Raw genomic sequence first — 17846 nt, forward strand, 5'->3', positions numbered from 1 at the left:
CCCCCCTCTCCCCCTTATCGGCGTGCCGGGTGCTGCTCTCGAGCTGCGACCTTGATCATCTCTCCGAGCCTGCGCCTCCGGTGCCGACAGGAGGTGAGGAGGCAGGGGCGGGGGCGCGGGAAGGGCGCGGGAAGGGCGCGGGAAGGGGGGAGGGGCGGCGGGAGGAGGCGGCGCCGATCCTGCAAATCTCGCGCCCGTTTTGCGGCTCGAGCACCAGCCCCACCTGGAGAGCACCCCGAGCAGCCGGGTGTGAGGCGAGGCACGCGCGGTGGCCGGGTGGCACGGCAGCGAGGAGCGCAGGCCGAAGCGGCGTCGACGATGACGTAAAACATGCCGCCGTACGCAATGTCGACGGTCACCTTGCCCACGCCGAGCGGCACGTCGACTTCGACGCCCATGTCGCAAGGGCGGCAGAAGGCGGGCGCGTTGCGCAGCTCGACCTGCGTCGCCTTGCCGTGCTCGCACTGCGCCTTGACTTGCACCAGCCCAGCCTGGTGCATGGACATGGATGTGGATGCAGGGGAGCTGGGGGTGGGAGTGCAGTCTCGTGCTGTGTCTTCAGAGCATCGCGCGACAGCGGTGCAAGACCGCCGAGTCGAGTGCTAATTGAGGGGCAGCAGTGAGGGGAGGCAGTACGCCGAGGAGAGGCAGTGGAGAGGAGAGGCAGTGGAGAGGAGAGGCAGTGGAGAGGAGAGGCAGTGGAGAGGAGAGGCAGTGGAGAGGAGAGGCAGTGGAGAGGAGGGAGGGGGAGAGCGGGAGAGACATTGGGGTGCTCTTCTCCCGCATCTAGGAGCTCGGGGCCGGCAGGTCGAGGTGAGAGGTCGTGTGATCTCGTGTGATCTCGTGTGATCTCGTGTGATCTCGTGTGATCTCGCATCTAGGAGCTCGGGGGCGGCAGGTCGAGGTGAGAGGTCGTGTGATCTCGTGTGATCTCGTGTGATCTCGTGTGATCTCGCATCTAGGAGCTCGGGGCCGGCAGGTCGAGGTGGAAGGTCGTGGTGGCAGAGCCTCTCTCGATCGGGACCATCCCAGTCTCGAGGAGGGCAGTGGCGACGCAGATCACGTTGTGGCCCGACATGGCAGGGTAGATCTTCCCCTGCTCCGCCACCACCACGCCGAACGCCGCCTCTGGCCGTGTCGGAGGCCTGCAGCGGGAGGGCGCCAGAGTCACTGCCGGACGCGAGAGCCACTGCCGGACGCCAGAGGTACTGCCATAGAGTCACTGCAGAGAACGCCTCTCCACTAGAGCCACTGCCGAACGCCAGAGCCAGGGCGGGAACACGGCCTCGTGCCGTGTACTCACCGAGAGAACACGAGTAGAGCAAACGCGGCGGAATGCAGCGGAATCTAGCGGGCCACAGTGGAATGCGCGTCCTCTCGCGTGCTCGTCGGAGTGCTCGGAGCTGCATTCCCGCATCTAGGGACGCAGGCAGGACAAAGTCGGCGTTCTGACACGGGTAGCCGCGCGGCTCGTGCAGCAAGAGAGCGCGGTAGTGGTCGAAGTCCTACCGCACACCGCGCGGCGTGAGCAGCGGGCGCTGCTCGTGGGGCGTGCACGAGGGTGACGCCTCTGCTGAGCGCTCCCACATCTCGGCGGCACCTCGGCTAGATCTCGGCTGTCCCGCGCCTTTGCAAAGCGCTGCCGCACCTCCACCATGGAAGCGCCGTGGACGTGCGGCATGCCACCGACGATGACGCGCGCCGGTTCGCCACCGCAGTGGCAGTCGACGACTTGGAGCTTGCGCACACCGCTGCCGAATGGGCTTGGGCGCTGCGGGACCATTGCTGTGGCGGCAGCGGAGGCGGTGGTTTTGACTGCCGAGGCGGCTGCTCCATTTTCACCATCGCCGCAGCGCATCTTGAGGAGCACCGTCTCCGTGGATGCACCGGCGGCGATGCATGCGTCGAACGCAGCGCGCGCCGCAGTCCACACGGCCTCTGCCTGCCCCTTCACCGTTGCTCCGTGGGCATGCACGGTGTGGGAAAGGCCCGTGCCTGAGACGGCTGTTTTGATGGCCTGCTTCAGCTCGTTGCTGGCATCAGGAAGCAGCTCGATGTCGGCGATCATTGCGGGCAGCCGAGCGGGAGGAGCGTGCACACGGCCCTTCCGGCTTCGACAAGGCCGTGAAGGGATCCGTGAAGGGCAGCGGCGGTTTGGTGCCGTGAAGGGCACCGGGCCAAAACTCGACCATTAGTACCGTGCCCGGGCAGTGGATTTAATTCTATCAAAAATCGAGATGTGCTCCGTGGGATGTATTGGGCTAGGATCATGCGTCCGGGAGGCCCCCCTTGCCGCTTGCGTGCCGCAACGACCCACAGTGCTGGTACCACTCTCTTCACGTTCACAGATACATGAGGTACGAGGAGTACGCGCAACAAACAGCAGGACGCCAGTTGAGGGATTAGTGTCACCGTCCGGCGTGTAGACGGCGGGGCTGGCGAGGCATCAACCTGCACGATGCTGCTCAAGATGCAGCTCATTGCCGAGGTGACGTCGAGATGGAGTCAAAGCCGAGAAACCCATGACGATATCCCGCCATCAACCTATCCCCTGCTCGCGCCGCCCCTGCCATGACCCGTCGCCACCCTCCCCACCACTGCCACCGCCCGCACAGGTGCTCGACCTCGCCGTCCCGCGCGACTTTCTCGAGCACGGCCGCGGCGCCGCCATTATGCGGCATACGCCGGGTGAGGGCGGCGAGGTGCCTGCCCGCCACGGCGAGCCCGGCGGCTCTCGTGACGCGGCGGGCGTCACACGCGTTCACGCCCCACCGGCTTGCGTGCGGTATAGGCGAGTTCGAGCTGCTGTATGATGAGGCGGCTGAGACGGCCGACCGGGCGCGCAAGGAGGCGCAAGAGCGGCGGCCGGTGGGCAGGCAGCCGTCGGGGACGGCCGCTTTTGCGGGCGGCCAGCCGAGGCGAGGATCAGCCGCCGCCGGACGAGGCGGCAGGGTGGGGCCGAGGGCGCCCGTGGCTGCGGGAACAATAAGGCCCCCGCTGGATCGGTGAGAGGAGTCAGCAGTCAGGTGCAACACAGAGCATGTCTTGCCTCGCAAAGCCGATTTTTAAACGGACCACAGGCCCCGAGGGAGCGTGTCATTCCTCAACGGGCGTCGCGCAAAAGCGGATCTAGCGGGGCGGGCCCCGGCGCAGCCCGCAGGGCCACACCACAACGAGCAAGCACTTGCTCAAGACCGACTTCTTGTCCCTCTCTTTTCCGAACCCGGAGGTCCACTCGCGATTTTGTCGGATGGGTGGAGGTACCGTGGGGGTAGGGGAGGGGTGCAGCACCTCCACCTGCGCCTCCAAGCAGGCGTGTGAGGGAACCCTCTCTGATGATGGGTGGGGATCAACCGGGTGCAGTCGAGTCAACCGGGATCGCCGATGTCATCCCCATCATCCGCGGCGCTCGAGGAGAGGCGGCGTCGGGGTGGTGCCTGTGGCGGCGTCAGGGTGGTGCCTGTGGCGGCGCTCGAGGAGAGCGGAAGGCTGGACGAGCGGGCGGCGGATTCGACCGCCGCCACAGGCACAACGGCGGGAAAGAAAAAGCCGTCGAGCAAGGCGGAGAGGAAGGCCGCCAAGCTGGCGGAGAAGGCCGCCATAGCGCCACGCCGCCTCGCCGCTCCCCGCCCGCTCCCCACCCGCTCCCCGCCCCGGTGCGCAGGCCCAGCAGCTGCGCGAGCAGGGGATGCGCAATCTGCGCGCGGCGGGCGGCGCGGTGGTTGCGATCAAGCGCATGGAGGACGGCGCGCACGGGTCGAGTAGTGCGACGGAGGCCGCCGCCGGCCAGCGGACTCCGATCTGGTGTGGCAGGGCGCTTGAGGCGCGCGCGAGGCTTGAGCCTCCGAGTGGGTACGCGAGAGACCGCCGCGACAAGATCTTCTCGCGCACCGTCCCGCAGCTAGACCATTTCTGCCGCTCGTGGCTCGCCTCGGCGCCGCCGCAGCTGGTGGCGCAAAATGCGGCGCGGCTACACAGTCCAGCGCCGCTGGTCCTCGCCTACGGGAGTGCCACATCGCTGCTCGGCAGCTCCGCATCTGACATCGACTTGACAGTGCTGCTCGAGCTGCCGCCGGAGCTGCAGCGCCGCTTGTTGTCGGACATTGCGGACGCGTTTGGCTCAGTGCCAGGCGTCACGGCGACGGCGGTGCTCGCCGCGCGAGTCCCGATCTGCACAATAACCTTCCCGAGCGACTGGTCCTCGCCTGCGGGAGCGCCGCTGGTCCTCACCTCGGATCTTGTTGTCGACGTCTCGGTCGGGAACGTCATCGCCCTCGACAACACGCGGCTGATTCGCACGTACATGGAGGTGGACGAGTGTGCGTGGCAGCTCTGCTTGCTGGTCAAGGCGTGGGCAAGGGCGCGGCGGGTATGCTCGGCGCGGCACTGCTTCCCGTCGAGCTACGCGTGGTCGCTTCTCGCCATCTGCCACCTGCAGCACCTCGGGCAGCTGCCCAACCTCCAAGGGCTGGCTCCTCCGTGGGCTTTGGTCGCGAACACCGCGCGGACGCCCGATGGCCGTGCCGTGAGCTACTCCTTTTGCGGAAACGCCGCCGCCGCGCGCAAGTTTTGGAAGGCGGCCCCGTTACCCGCGCCGAGACTCCCGCTGCTGCTCACCAACTTCTTCGACACCGCGTTGCAGCTGCTGTCGGACCGATCGCCGGCTGGCCTGGCCCTCGCTGCGTGCGTCTCCGCCGGAGGGCTGCAGCCGCTCTCCTCTTGCCCATGCTTCGACCCGCGGGCAGCGCAGCACTTTGCGATTGAGGACCCGCTCGAGCCGACCAGAGACCTCGGAGGCATGGTCACCGCCTCCACCCTTGCCATCCTGCGGACCGAACTCTGTCGCGCGCGCGATTTGCTCCGGGAGGCGGTGGCTACGCGCTCACTCCCCGAGGCGCGGCGTTGGATCGAGCGCCTTTTGGCAGCCGCGGGCGGCGAGGCTGGCAGCGGCGAGGCCATCGGCACCGCCATTGCCGCCGCCGCCGCTACCGCCGCTAACAGTGGGGCCGGCGGCGAGGCTGCTTCTGAGGTTGCCGGTGGAGCTGGCGGCAGTGAGGGCGGCGGTGAAGGTGGCGAGCTGGTTACAAAGATGGGGGCGCTGCTGGTCGGCGCATCACGCGCAGACGTAGAGGAAGCACTCACTCACTGCGGAACAGTGCATGTTGATGGCGACACAGTTGTTGCGAGTGGGCCACCCACAGTGAGTAGATGAATCATGGTGTTCCCGTGTGGCCGGCGTAATTCATTCGGCCGGCACGCTTTGCGGTCAAGCTATACGTACCGTACGTGGTGTAGAACTCAAACCTGCGGTGCTGCCTGCTGCTCCTGCGGACTCCGTCACTCTCACTGGACACTGCTCCTTTTTGTTCAAATATACGTATTGTTCCTTGTGACCGACCACGTGTACGTGTGTAGAGCCGTATCTCGCCGCAGAGCGCCTGGAAAACACCGAAGCCAAGGCGTGTGGGGATCGGGAATATGGTGTCTGCTGTTGATACACGAAGCCACGAGTCGACGTGTGCACGGTGGGTGGGTGCAGCGGGCACGCAGGCTGGCAAGTGGCATCGCACTTCGCAGGCCGGCACACCAGACGAATGCAGGAGAATCGGCGCATGGGTCCGTCTGCATCTATTTATTTATATTACAGTGCAGCTCTTCGTCCGCTACCCATGCCGCTACCCCGCCTCACACGTCTTCAAAGGTCCGGCTCCGGGCGGGCAAGCTGCAGCGGAAAGCAGCGCCCCGTTGCGCGTGGCGACGATGAGCGAATCGAGGAGTGCGAGGGACCCGAACAAGCGCGACTCCTCCCCGCCGCCTGCCCCTCCGTCGGCGGCCGCCGGGGCCTCGCCAGCGCCGGCCGCTCCGTGCCTCAGGAACCCGCCGAGGCCGGCGTGCGTGAGCATGGCGCGCAGCGCCTCGAGCTTGCCCGGCGCGGCGCCGAGGACCGCCGGCCGGCCGGCCGCGTGGAAGACAAACTCGCAGCGCGCATCCGCCGCGCCCGCCATGCCGCGCCCGCCCGCCTGCACGAGCTCTCCCGCGGGGGGGAGGGCGGGCAGGGGCTGGCCGCGCCACGGCGGCCAAGCCTCGCGCGCGGCGCCGAGGGCGGGGGCGGCGCGATGCGGGCCGTGCGGGCGCACGTCGCCGCGGTTGGTGTTGAAGGCGTGCCGCGGCAGGACGGCGACGCGCTGCGAGAGCTTGAGGAGCTGGCCTCCCGCAAAGGAGTGGAAGGGGCAGGCCTGCTTGAGCGGCTGCCCGCGGAGAGCCAGCTGGTGCAGCAGGCAAGACTGCTCGTGGTGGGGCCTCTGCCAGAAGCGGCGCGACGCGTCGGCGGCCCAGACGTCGCGCCACAGCGAGCGCGCCCACTCGGACACGCGCACGAGCCACACGCCGGCGTTGAGCGCGCAGGCGAGCCTACGTGCTGAATACGCCAACGTCAGGGCGGGACAACGGTGTCGTGAAGTGTATCCGAGCACCGTGTGAATACCGAGTGTGAATACGAGCGACGCGAATACAGGGAATGCGGCTGAACACGGTCGATCACAGCTGAACGCGTCTCCTCCCGAGCGCTGGTTGGAGTCCAAGAATGCGTATTCCGCTTCTAGGCAGGCGAGCGTGAGGTCTTCGCCGATTAGGAGCTCGACGTCTGTGGGAAGGTTCCGGGAAGGTTCCGGGAGGCTCGGGGTCGGCGCGAGAGGGGATGGCATCCGGGCCCGCGCGGCGAAGGGAGCGGGAGAAGCGACGTTGACGGATGTGGACGCGCGTATAAAGCACCCGCGCCGGTGCGTCCGGGCCGCGGCGCACTGCTCACGCGACGCGAGGCTTGTGCGCTGAGGTATCCTCCGGCTCTGGCACGGAGAGAGGCGTCCAGAGCCGGCTACTTGATCAGCGGGAGGCGAGTCGCCAGGCGGAGGGGGGCGGGGCCGGCGGGTCAAAGGAGAAGGGCGTCGTGGGCGCGCCTGCTGGGAGCGAGTCGAGAAGCTCCTCCAACCGCCGCTCGTGCCGCAGGACAACGGCGTCCGCGTCGATCCACAAGAGGTGTGTCGTCGCCGGCGAGAGGCCGCGCGGCGAGGCGCCCGCCAAAAGCCCATCGAGCAGCTCGAGCAGCAGCGAGACCTTGTCCCAGGTGGGGTGACGAGCCGGCGGGTCGTGGCCGGCGGCTCTGCGGCGAGACGGATCGCCCACGGCCTCGACCCAGCCGTATCCGTGCCGCGTGGCGTAAGCTTGGTTGACGCGGCTGCAGAGCGGTCCGGCCTGATAGTCGCTGGTGTAGGTGGTGAAGAGAGCGATCTTTGGCCCGGCGGCTGCACCCATGTGGCACTTGCGAGCTCTCTGCCGAGAGTGTGGCGCGGTCGAGAGTGTGGCTCACAGCGAACCGCGCTGGGCGGCGTCGCTCCGCTCACGCGCAAGAGACCGAAAGGGTGGCGACGAGCGTGGTCACGCTGCGGTGCACACCGGGCTCGGGACCGGGGCGACTGGAACGAGGACTCGTGGGCACAACCCAGGTGCACAACCCGGAGACGTGCTGGTTTCACCGCAAGTTACCGCAGGCGTCTTCTTCGCTGTTTGTTCACAGCACGCCCCTAGGGAACCTGCCCACGGTTCCCTGGGGTCGCCTCGTGAATAAACGAGTATGAAGAGCGGTGGGTTTCACCCCTGAGGGGTTGGGCAACGGGGACTCGCTGGCGTGAGCGGCGGCCGAGACCTCGCCCTACGCCCTTCGAAAATCACCCCAAAAGCACGATTCTCAAGAGGGCTGCCGCTGTGTATACCGGTGTCACCGCCTGGTCACCGCCCGCCTTGGAATCGAATCGTGAGACGCCGAGGACGCCGCCCGAAAGCTTCGAGGGGTATCTGTGTGCTCGCTTGGTACACAGCTGTGGCTTTATCCTTCCTTCCCCCGACGTCGCTGCCAACGATGGTCGCCTTTGGAGAGCGCATCGCCGAGGCCGTGAGCCGCGCGCCCATCGATCTCCGCAACCACTACATCGCTTACGCAAGTCTGAAGGAGGTTCTCGACCGGCCCGAGCAGCTTCGCGCCGCCGCCGGCGACACCCTGGCGGCTCAGATTTCCGCGGGAGGCGAAGAGACTGACCCGTGCGTGGGCTTCCTGCGCATTGTCTCCTTTGAACTGGAAGCGCGTCGCAAATTTTGTCCGCCGGAGGCCAGTCACGCACATCAAGACCGGCACGCCCCCCCCCCTTGGGAGGTAGGTTCCAAGGAGGGAGGTTCGTGTCATGAGAGAAGATAGATCTACACTCCTCCGTGTATCTACGAAGATACACCGGAGAAATGGTATAATGTTGTATCTTTGAAACGTATAGTCAAGTGTATCTTTGGCTATCACTCGAACTTTGGACAAGGGGATGGCCCAAATCGGGGGGCGTGCCAGTCCTTGACGCACATCCATCGAAGCGACACTCGCGCGCGGATCCACTTCTCGCTCTGCACCGCTAACCTGGACCTCGAGGCGTCGGGACGCAATGTCGAGGCAGCGGGGACTGCGATTGTCGAGCTGGATCGCTGTGCTCGAATCAACATCATGGCCATGATGCATGGAAAAAGATCATCAAGAAGTTTGACAAGGTGTCCGGCGGGCGGCGCCGCCGCCAAGACGTGGCTCGACGAGCGGCTCGCGAAAGAAGACTTCCCGTCGCCGCCGCCGCTGGACGCCGCGCTCTTTGCGCTCTCGGACGTGCTCTCGCTCCTCAAGGTGTCGGCGGCGCAAAGCATTGCAAGCCGAGCGTGCTGCTATCAGTCTCAATCTCAAATCTCGAGTCACGCTGCCCTAGATTTCGGTGGTCCCGCAAGCGATGTTTTTCGAACGATGCGAGATAAAGGAGGATAAAGGCGTTGGAAGGTTCAAGGTTGAGGAAGTTCACAGCATTCTGCATCGAAAACGGAATCTCTCTTGCTTGCAGTCTCAGTCTCTCCTCCACCGAAATCTCAAACTCCCAATACCCAAAGCGAAAAGGAAAATCTTGGCCATTTGACTTTTGAGATCTCACGCGCTTCCTCTAGAAACTCACACCGAGCGACGGGAAGACTGAGATTTCGTGGCTGAAGTATATCGACGTACGACGAAGATTTTGGAGACAGTCTCGCTCCCGCATCACTTTTGTGACGGTGTCACAACTTTGATCAACCATATCTCGATAACTATCTTGATTCTTGTGCTTGTCGACGCTCTCTCTCATGAAAGTAGGCGCAATCAACTGGGCGCCCGGCGCCCGATGCATTGCGCCTACTTTCATGACACATGAGGTAAGAGGTAAGGTAAGGTAAACGTCTCCACACACACAAAGTGGTGGGGCAAGGGGGGGCGACCCTCGCATCTCCACGCCCGGGACACGGGCAGGAGCCCCACGGCATTCAAAGTGCAAGCACCGGCCCGGTGCCGTGGGTGAGCACAACCTGCACCCCACTCCCTCCCTCCCAGACACAACCCGCACACAACCCCCACAGCGTGGTCGTCTACGTGTTCAGAGAAACACCAAGCAGCGAGGCGAGGGTGAAGGGGTAAGGGGCTGTGTGGGGCAGAATCTTCATCCGGCTTATCTGTGACTACTCCATCTAGCCTGGGGGGTCGCAGGAGGGGGGGGCAGAGGGTAAGATATGGGTGAGGCCAGCTACAAGTCGGACACCCTCCCCTCCTCGGAGCGGTCGGTGTCCTCGTCGTCGTCCTCGGTCTGCATCGCCTCGCCAGCCGTGAACCTGAACACGGCGTCGGCCGGCGCCGAGGCGCCGGCGGCCGTCATCAGGTGCATGACATATTTGTCGCGGCATGCCGCATCAATCTCTCCGTGCTCGGCCAGCTCGTTCGCGAGCCAGTCCGAGGCGACGGTCGTCGCCACGGTGCCCTGGGGGACCGTGGCGCACACCACGCTAGGGCCGCGCCGATATCCGTCGTCCCTCTCTGGGGGCAGCGAATAGGTGACCCGAGTCTTGGACCCCGCCTGGCTGCGCGCCCGCGCAGCTGCAGACCGTAGCCCGTCCATCACGTACTCGATGTTCGTGCGTAGCTGCGCGCGCGGGCGCTCCGCGCGCTCGGCCTCGCTCGCGGCGCGCTCGCGGCGCGCTCGGCCTCCTTCGCCCGGCGCTCTCTCTGCCTGGTCTTCTTGGCCTTGCGTGCCGCGGCCTTTGCCGCGAGCTGCTCATCTGTGAGCTCCTTCTCCTTCGGCGCGGTGCGCTCGATGTACGAGCGCTCCGCCGCCTCTTCACCGACTCGCGGTCGCCCGCGGCCTTCTCGTGCTTCAGGTCGACCTCGATGTCGCGTAGCCAGGCCTTATCACCTTGACACAAGACGCACCGAACAACCTTGCGACACCCACCGCGTCCTCCAGTTGCGCGCGATCGGAGCTATTCCAGCGTCCGCTGCGCTTCCCCGGCGGCACGACGGTGGCCGGCGCTTGCGCGCCAGCCCCGTCCGCCGCCGGTTCCGCGGCCGCGGTCCCTGTCATAGCTACGCGCGCCATGGCTCGGCGGTTACACCTAGTTCCTAGTGAGACTTTGGGGTACGGCTCTATGGGGAGAGTCCGAGACTTTCATGAGCGTCGACAACGACATGGTAGTTATCGAGATATGGTTGATCAAAGTTGTGACACCGTCACAAATGTGATGCACGTATTGGGAGCGAGACTGGAGATCTCAAGGGCGGGAAACTAGAGACTGAGATCTGCCCGGAAATCTTCAGGTTCAGCGGTTCAGGGGTCTCACCGTGTCCGTCCGCTCTCAATCTCTCTAAGATGTAAGAAAGACTAGAGATTTCCATGACTGGCGCGTCCGCACGCCACCCCCACCGCCCAGCCAGAGGAGAATACACACACATGACACACGCACGCGTTTTACACGAGGGCGCACCGCGATTTGAAGCCAAGGTCGTTCTTGCAAGTCGGCTCGAAGCTCCCTCACCGCGCCGCCCGCCCGCCACACCCTTCTCCATCGCTGCCAGCGATGGGTGTGCTGCTGTCGCCGCACCATGCCCGATGGCAACAGCTACCGGCGCGCGCCGGTCCAGGGCCGCTTGAAGTCCGAGGTCGGGATGTCGTAAAAGTTGTTCTTCAATCCTGGTGAGCGGTTGCGGCGGTCGTCGTCGATGGGTGGAGGCCGGGAGGCGGGCCCGGAGGGGCCGCCCATGCCACCGCCGCCCTTCATCCAGTCCTCGTACTCCTTCTCGCGGCCGGGCATCGGCATCTCAGCGCCGAAGCCCTCGCCGCCATCGTAGCCCCGGCCGGACTGCCCGCCATAGCCGGACTGCCCTCCGTACTGCGGCCCGCCTCCGTACTGCGGCCCGCCTCCGTACTGGCCGCCGCCCCCGTACTGCTGCCCGCTGCCGCCGTACTGGCCGCCTCCGTACTGCTGCCCGCCGAGCCCGCCGGGCTGTCCTGGCCGCGGGTACCCGCCTGGGCCCTGACCCTGGGCAGGTGGGTACCCCTGCCCGCCTTGCCGCGGGAAGCCCTGGCCGCCAAAGCCGCCCCGCGGAGGGGCGTAGCCCCCCTGTCCGCCCTCCCGCGGGGGGGCTTGCTGGCCGCCAAAGCCGCCGCCGCGCGGCGGGCCGCCGTAGCCACCCTGGGGCGGGTATCCGCCTACACGACAGCAACAAGGAATGAGCGGTCTGCCGTCCCTTTCATCTGGCGGCATCCCGTCGAATAGACTGCTTTGCCTCGTTGCTGGCCGTACCCGCCTTGCCGGGGGTAGTTCGATGCACCGCCCTGCCGCGGGGGATACCCCGACGCGCCGCGCTGCTGCGGGGGGTACCCCGGCTGCTGCTGGAAGGCTTCAAACTCCATCTCCCTCGCCCTCGCAGCCGCGGCTGCTGCGGCAGCGGCCGCCGCCTCCGCCGCCCTCGCCGCCTGTGCCGCCATCGCCGGCGTCGCGGCGCCGTCGCCCCCGTATCGTCCACGCCCGCCGCCTCCGTACCCGCCCTGCTGCGGGTACCCTTGCTGTGCAAAGCCGCGCTGCTGCTGGCCGCCCTGGAAAGGGGGCGGGTAGCCGCCCATGGGGTACTCGCCCGGCGGGGCGACGCCGAGCCTCTGCGTGGCCCGGTCTTGCTGCAGCACCGGCGCCGCGGCGCGCGTGCCCGCGCGATGCGGCTGAAGCGCCGAAAGGAGCAACATTGGCCTGATCGACAGGTCGTCGAAGGGCGCCGTCGCCCACGGAAGCTGATCGACAATCTGAAGCGAGCTCCACTTTTTTCTCATCTGGAAGTGGTACATCCCTGTGGCGAGGGTGGTGGAGAGGGCTGTCCAGCGGCGGAGCAACCACGGCGAGCCGGTAACAATGAAAGACATCCCCCGTGATGCGTGCGTGTCCAGACTGCCCTGTTGTCCTCGAGAGAGATTTTTAGCAACATCAATGAGGTTTTAGAAAACCAACAAGAAATCACGACTCTCACAGTGATTTGGGCTCGGCAGCTTGTCAGCCCTCAGCCGAAGCTGGGGCCGGTCCCGTAGCCGAGAGAGCCCGCGCCGATGAGTTCGACGCGGTCGGGGGGCCTTGCGGAGAGGCCAGCGAGGTGGCGATCTCTGTACTTCATGGCGCCCTCAAAGTGGGGCTGGCTGACTCGCCAGAGGTCGATACTCTGGACGACCCATAGGATGCCACGAATGCCTGAAGGAGAGGTGGGAGGCGAGGCCAGAGGCAGGCTCAGCTGCTCTCGGGTGATTTCACTTTGGTGGCTGAAGGACCCGATGGTCCTGTCACATTCGCGTTCCGAGTCGTGGGGGTAGAAGAATTCGAGGTAGAATCGAGTCAACACTTCCTTGTAGTACAGCGGACCGCCAGGCTCGCCGGCAGCATCCGCAGGGAGAAGGCAGCATATGAGGCACCATTCTTCTGCGTTCTGGAGAGCTCAACAGCTGCGGGCCTGCGGCCGCGATGGTAGACAAGAGTCGGCCGCGGTTCGAGGGAGCAGCTTTTGGCTGCTGCGGGGGGGATCGTCGACGTCGTCGGACATCGCAAGAAGATCTTTTTTAATATTTTCTTTGGTTTTTCGAGTTTTTGTGATGCGAAAGAGTTTGTCATTCGATTCTCCATCTTTAATACCACCAAAGCGCACATCCAAGGATCAGGCCGCGCTCGCCACAGCGAGTCTGAGGTGCAGTACTTTTGATAATGAGCCCGTCCGTGAGATCGAGCTGGCAAATACGCATGACGCGCTGCGTCTCTCGGAGGACGAGCGGGTGCGCCGTATCCATGAGAACGCGCGCTGCATCCCAGGAGTTCACCCATTCCAGCCAAAAGGAATCAAGGTCGCTGTCACTTCAGACATTGTCAGCACATTCCTGACTAGGGTGGTGGGCGCCTCAGTGCCGCTCGAAAACTTCATCACATTCCTCCCCGGGACCATCAGTTTATCTGTAACCGACGTTAGAAACTGACTGACTGGCCCAGAAGCGCAGTTTCTAACACAAAGTCTCTTACTGTACAGTACAACATTGAACATACGGTTTTTACACAGCCGAGCGGTTTTTTCACCGCGTCTCTGATCATCTGAAACTCTCGTTGCGTTGAGCTGGATGCTGGTGCTGGACTCCTTGTCCTTCCCTCAGCTCATTTGACTTGCGGCTTTAGTTCCCCGTCTCCAGAAGTTTCACCCACTATGTGCGTATGTGGCACAAGATCTAAGATGCAAGAATACGAGCTTCGTTACGAGACTAGGACTCTAGAGGCTGCGCACTAGCACTTGTAATCAGTGAACAACACGCCTCGTTACGTTAGCTCCTACGGCCCCAGCCCTCACAGACCGCTCCGTCACGCATACCGACCGGCTCGAACGGTCGAACGGCACGAACGGGCAACGCCGCGACCGCCGAGGACCGCACCGACCGTACCCGAACGCGCTCCGCACGCATGACCGGCTCGCCTCCCAAGCTCCCCGCACCCACCCGACCGCCAAACAGCTCCCACTCATGCGTAAGACGCACGGCTGACCAGCTTTCACGATCACACCAATTTACCAGTCCTAAGGACTTACTGTGTCAAGTACCTTTATTCCCTCCATCCGAGTCTCTTCCGTAAGCTCGCACCGTCGCACGCCCGATCGCCCCTATTCGACCACTCGGAATGGTTCGTCCAAAGCAAATCAGCCCGTAGGATGCGGAGGGGCCATGTGACCCCTATTTGGGCCACCCTCCGAGGCCCTTCGGCCGCCAGGGTCGATCTCGCCGATCGCCCAGTTCTCGCTCCCGCCGGGTTGTATACGGCCCGCACGCTCAACCCGATACGTGCGCAACTGGACTGGAGCAGGCGAGGTATTTTCAATCTGTGAACGAGATATCGAGAAGCATAACGACGACGAGACCGATCTGATCTTGGACGGAGCTGTGTGTGGGGTCATTAGCTGCCTCTCTCCAGATGCCTTTCGTGCCCACGTTCGGCGCAAAACTTCACGAGTTGGTGTCCTCCGGGCACGACTGCATCGGCTGGAGCGAGGACGGTACGCACGTATGGGTCACCAACCCCGAGCGGCTCGCTCGAGACGTCATTCCCAGGTTCTTCGGCCACTGCAGCTATCCGTCTCTCTCACGGTCGCTTCACGCGCACTCATTCACAATCAGCCCGGGCTCAAACAACACGTGGCACCACATGTCGTTCCGCCGCGATGCGCCCGCGCTGGCCAAGACCATCATGCGCAAGCGCCCGAAGCCTAACGAGCGGCGGAGACCGGAGGCGCCCCAAGACCCTCACGTGTCGCGGGCGCCGAACGCGGAGTCGGCTTTGGCGCGGTTGTGCGAAGAGCTCCGCGAGGAGGAGCAGGCCGGCGAAACGCTCATGCTGACACTCGAGCGGTTGCAGGCCTCGCTTTCAAGCGCCCACGCCCAGGCGTCTCCCGCAATCTCCCCCTGGCTCACTCCGCCCTCCCCTTCGCCCACCACTCCTCCTCGCCTCGCGTCCCCCTTCTCACACCTCCGTCTCCGACCCCCCCTCCCCCCCCCTCCCTCTTCGCCCCCCAAGGAGGCGATGCTTGTGCGGGTGCGTCTGCTGCTCGAGCTACTTGTAGAGGCGCACGCCCAGAGCGGCGGCGGTGGCGGCGGTGCGCTGTCGGTGGCGGAGGCGGCAGGGACGGCACGGGAGGCGCCCGCTCGTGGGCCGCCGCTGCGGAATAGCGCGGCGGCGGGGGTGGAAGCCGGCGCTGCGAGCCTTGCAATGATGGGCTGCGGCGGTGGCGGCGGCGGAGGCGGAGGCTGCGGCGGCGGCGGCGGCGGCACGCAACGCAGCGCACTTTTGGCGCTCCAGGCGGCGGCTTGCCGAACCGCAGCCTCCGAGGCACTCTCCGTCGCAGAGCCGCCGGTGGTTGCCCCAGATCCGAGAGACGCCGCAAAAGTCATCGCAAAGTCATCGCAACGTAGCACTCGAGACGGGTGCGCGCACGGGTGGGTCTGCGCGTCCTCTGCCGCCGCTCCCTCCACTTTCTCACAAACTCTCTGGCCAGGCGCTGAACGCAGCGCACGGTCCACAGCCCACCGTCCATTCTCCTATAGGTGGTTGCAGCCCTCTCCCTCATGGCTCTCTCCCGCAGCAGCAGTATCGGCAGCAGCGGCAGCGGCAGCCGCAGCACTAGCAGCGGTGCCAGCAGGGCGGCAGGCAGCAGCAGCGACGGCGGCGGCGGCAGCAGCAGCGACAGCGGTAGCGTTTCCGGGGACGGAGGGGACGGCAGCGTCAAGGGCGCCCCATCGCCCCGGCGGCCATTCCGGCGTTCGACCAGCGGCGCCGGCGCTGCCGCGGCGGCGGGCGGGAGCGGCGGCGGCGGCGGCGGCGTGCCGTCGACGCCAGAGAAGCACGCCCTGAGCTGCAAGAGGACGCTCGGCTGCGGCCGCCCTCTCGGGCACACCGGCCCCTGCGGCTCCGCCGTGCTCATTGGGAAGCGAGCGCGCGTGCTCACCGCCAAGGCGCGGGAGGCGATGGCGGGAGACTCGGAGTAGTTCTGTCCACTGTTGTTCTCTGTGTGCATGTATGTACAGGCATGGCCCCGAGGCGGCATGCGGGAGCGAGATGTGAGCTCTGAGCTGTGAAGGTCGGCGGCCCGCCAGACTGCGCGCCCAGGCAGATTTTGACATTTTTGTGTACTTTGGCGGCTACCAACCCGAAGTCGCGGTTGCCGATGGCGATGCTGATGGCGCCCCTTCAGCAGAAAGAAAGAAAGAAAACAGACAACTCAAACGAGGGATAGGGGAGGAGGACAGGGTCCACACCTGCACGAGGCGCCTGCTCACAAAGGGAAGGGGGGCGGATGAATTTCTTCTTTTGTGTGGCTACGAAGGCGACCATCGCATCAAAGCGACTATCGCCAAGGCGACCATCGCATCGACGAGGCCGCATCGCGGCTGTGGGGGATGGCGACCGGTCTTGCCGTTTTGCTGGTCGGCGCGGCAGCGCTGCCTTACCCGATTCCAGTGGCCAAGCGAGTCATCCGCGCAATGGATGACGTGATAGCAAACCACGTGGCTGTGTACGACTGGGACGCGTGGAGTGCCATCATGAAGGATTACTGGACTGAGGACTTTGTGTATGACACGGTGCACGGCATCGGCAACTTCACAGGCCTCCGCGACTGGTTCGACGGAGAGCACGTTCCCTTCAACATCGCGTTCGACCAGGTGGGAAACTTGCCCCGCTCTCGAGCATAACGACCGCTTGCGCCGCCTGTCACACGCCGCTTGCGCCGCCTGTCATACGCCACTTGCGCCGCCTGTCACACGCCGCTTGCGCCGCCTGTCATACGCGTGCCACGCCTGCAGGTCTACTTCAACCAGCTCATTTTCCTCGCCGAGAACGCGACCGCCTCCACCACGACGTACGCCAAAGGCCGCTGGTATGGCCCGCTGGCCGGGATGCCGCCAACCAACGACACCGCCTTCATCCGCATCTGCGATTTCTACCGGCTCAAGGGCGACAAGATCGCGTACAACTGGATGATGCTGGACCTTCCCGACCTGCTCCGCCAAGCGGGCCGCCGCGTGCTGCCGGTGGCACCTGTTCGTGACGACGGCTGGTTCGCTCCTCCGGTGGGGATCGACGGCATCCCGGCGCCATACTCGCCGCTCACGCCTCCCGCCTCGGCGGAGCTGAGCCGCGACGTGGTGCGCGTGCTCCTGGACGAGGACTGGTTCGAGAAGCCGGGCGGGGCGGCCGCGGCCGGGCCGCTCTGGGACGAGCACATGCGCTTCTACGGCCCGTCGGGCGTCGGCTTTTCGAGCGGGCGCGGCGAGTACCGCGAGCACTTCATCGGCGTGCTGCGCCGCGGCTTCTCCGGCCGCACCTTCGAGCTCGATGTCCTCTCCTGCGAGGGTGCGTACTGCGCCGCGCACGGCCACCTGCACGCCACGCACAGCGGCTGCTTCCTCGGCGAGGCGGCGACCGGCTCGCGTGTGAGGCTGCGCGTGGGCCTGCACTGGCACGTGGTGGGGGGCATTGCCACGGAGGGCTACGCCATGTTCGACACGCCCGCCCTCTTCGCTCAGCTCGGAATCGACCTGCTCGTTCGCACGGTGGTCCCGCCGCCGTGCGGGCCTATCGACGAGCCTCCGCTTGCCGCCACGGGCGAGGGTACAGAGGGCGCAGCGGGCTCCCCGCCAACGCCGTCGGACCAGTCGCTACCGTGGAGCAACGATTGCCTCCTGGGCGGGGACGAGGCGCTGCAGCCGCCGACCAAGGACGCGCCCGCCACCTTCCTCGAGCACTGCGCCGAGTGGGTCGTCCGCACGACCGACGCCGTGTGGCGGCCCGGCCTCGGCGCGGCGCGCGTCAACGCGTCGCTCGAGGAGTACTTTTACGAGGGCTGGTCGAGCGTCTCCGCCTTTGGCAAGGAGTACCGCGGGATGGAGGCGCTCAAGGAGCTCGTGTGGCGC

The 17846-nt window shown here is 65.5% G+C and overlaps 6 protein-coding genes across 6 annotated transcripts in view; 3 read left to right on the top strand and 3 right to left on the bottom strand.

Moving 5' to 3' along the window:
- The window catches only part of EMIHUDRAFT_120756 (hypothetical protein), a gene marked incomplete at both ends in the record, with an annotated part of 3511 nt that extends 1443 nt beyond the window's left edge, over window positions 1-2068 (bottom strand). The window contains 4 exons of the mRNA XM_005761531.1: window positions 360-491; window positions 1025-1145; window positions 1456-1505; window positions 1601-2068. Of these exons, the coding sequence (XP_005761588.1) occupies window positions 360-491; window positions 1025-1145; window positions 1456-1505; window positions 1601-2068 (771 nt within the window). The remainder of the gene's footprint in view (window positions 1-359; window positions 492-1024; window positions 1146-1455; window positions 1506-1600) is intronic.
- Window positions 2069-2458: 390 nt separating this feature from the next.
- On the top strand, window positions 2459-5212 carry EMIHUDRAFT_120757 (hypothetical protein; the record flags this gene model as incomplete). The annotated part of the gene is made up of 4 exons (XM_005761532.1): window positions 2459-2488; window positions 2616-2688; window positions 2792-2868; window positions 3665-5212. 4 exons carry the CDS (start codon window positions 2459-2461, stop codon window positions 5210-5212), a joined length of 1728 nt encoding a protein of 575 aa, XP_005761589.1.
- A 463-nt stretch (window positions 5213-5675) lies between these two features.
- On the bottom strand, window positions 5676-7311 carry EMIHUDRAFT_120758 (hypothetical protein; the record flags this gene model as incomplete). Its single annotated transcript, XM_005761533.1, has 3 exons — window positions 5676-6020; window positions 6138-6411; window positions 6989-7311. 3 exons carry the CDS (start codon window positions 7309-7311, stop codon window positions 5676-5678), a joined length of 942 nt encoding a protein of 313 aa, XP_005761590.1.
- A 2315-nt stretch (window positions 7312-9626) lies between these two features.
- Window positions 9627-12287, bottom strand: EMIHUDRAFT_120759 (hypothetical protein; the record flags this gene model as incomplete). The annotated part of the gene is made up of 4 exons (XM_005761534.1): window positions 9627-9973; window positions 10307-10488; window positions 10997-11582; window positions 11705-12287. 4 exons carry the CDS (start codon window positions 12285-12287, stop codon window positions 9627-9629), a joined length of 1698 nt encoding a protein of 565 aa, XP_005761591.1.
- Window positions 12288-14352: 2065 nt separating this feature from the next.
- EMIHUDRAFT_248778 (hypothetical protein) lies at window positions 14353-15920 on the top strand (the record flags this gene model as incomplete). Its single annotated transcript, XM_005761535.1, has 2 exons — window positions 14353-14786; window positions 15797-15920. The coding sequence occupies 2 exons, from the start codon at window positions 14353-14355 to the stop codon at window positions 15918-15920; spliced, it is 558 nt and encodes a 185-aa protein (XP_005761592.1).
- A 411-nt stretch (window positions 15921-16331) lies between these two features.
- On the top strand, window positions 16332-17837 carry EMIHUDRAFT_248779 (hypothetical protein; the record flags this gene model as incomplete). The annotated part of the gene is made up of 3 exons (XM_005761536.1): window positions 16332-16595; window positions 16737-17078; window positions 17154-17837. Coding segments are annotated over 3 exons (1290 nt in total), but the record flags the coding sequence as incomplete, so codon positions are not given.
- Window positions 17838-17846: the final 9 nt, after the last annotated feature.

This window comes from Emiliania huxleyi (genome assembly GCF_000372725.1).
Source record: "Emiliania huxleyi CCMP1516 unplaced genomic scaffold EMIHUscaffold_703, whole genome shotgun sequence".
Classification (NCBI taxonomy): Eukaryota; Haptophyta; order Isochrysidales; family Noelaerhabdaceae; genus Emiliania; species Emiliania huxleyi.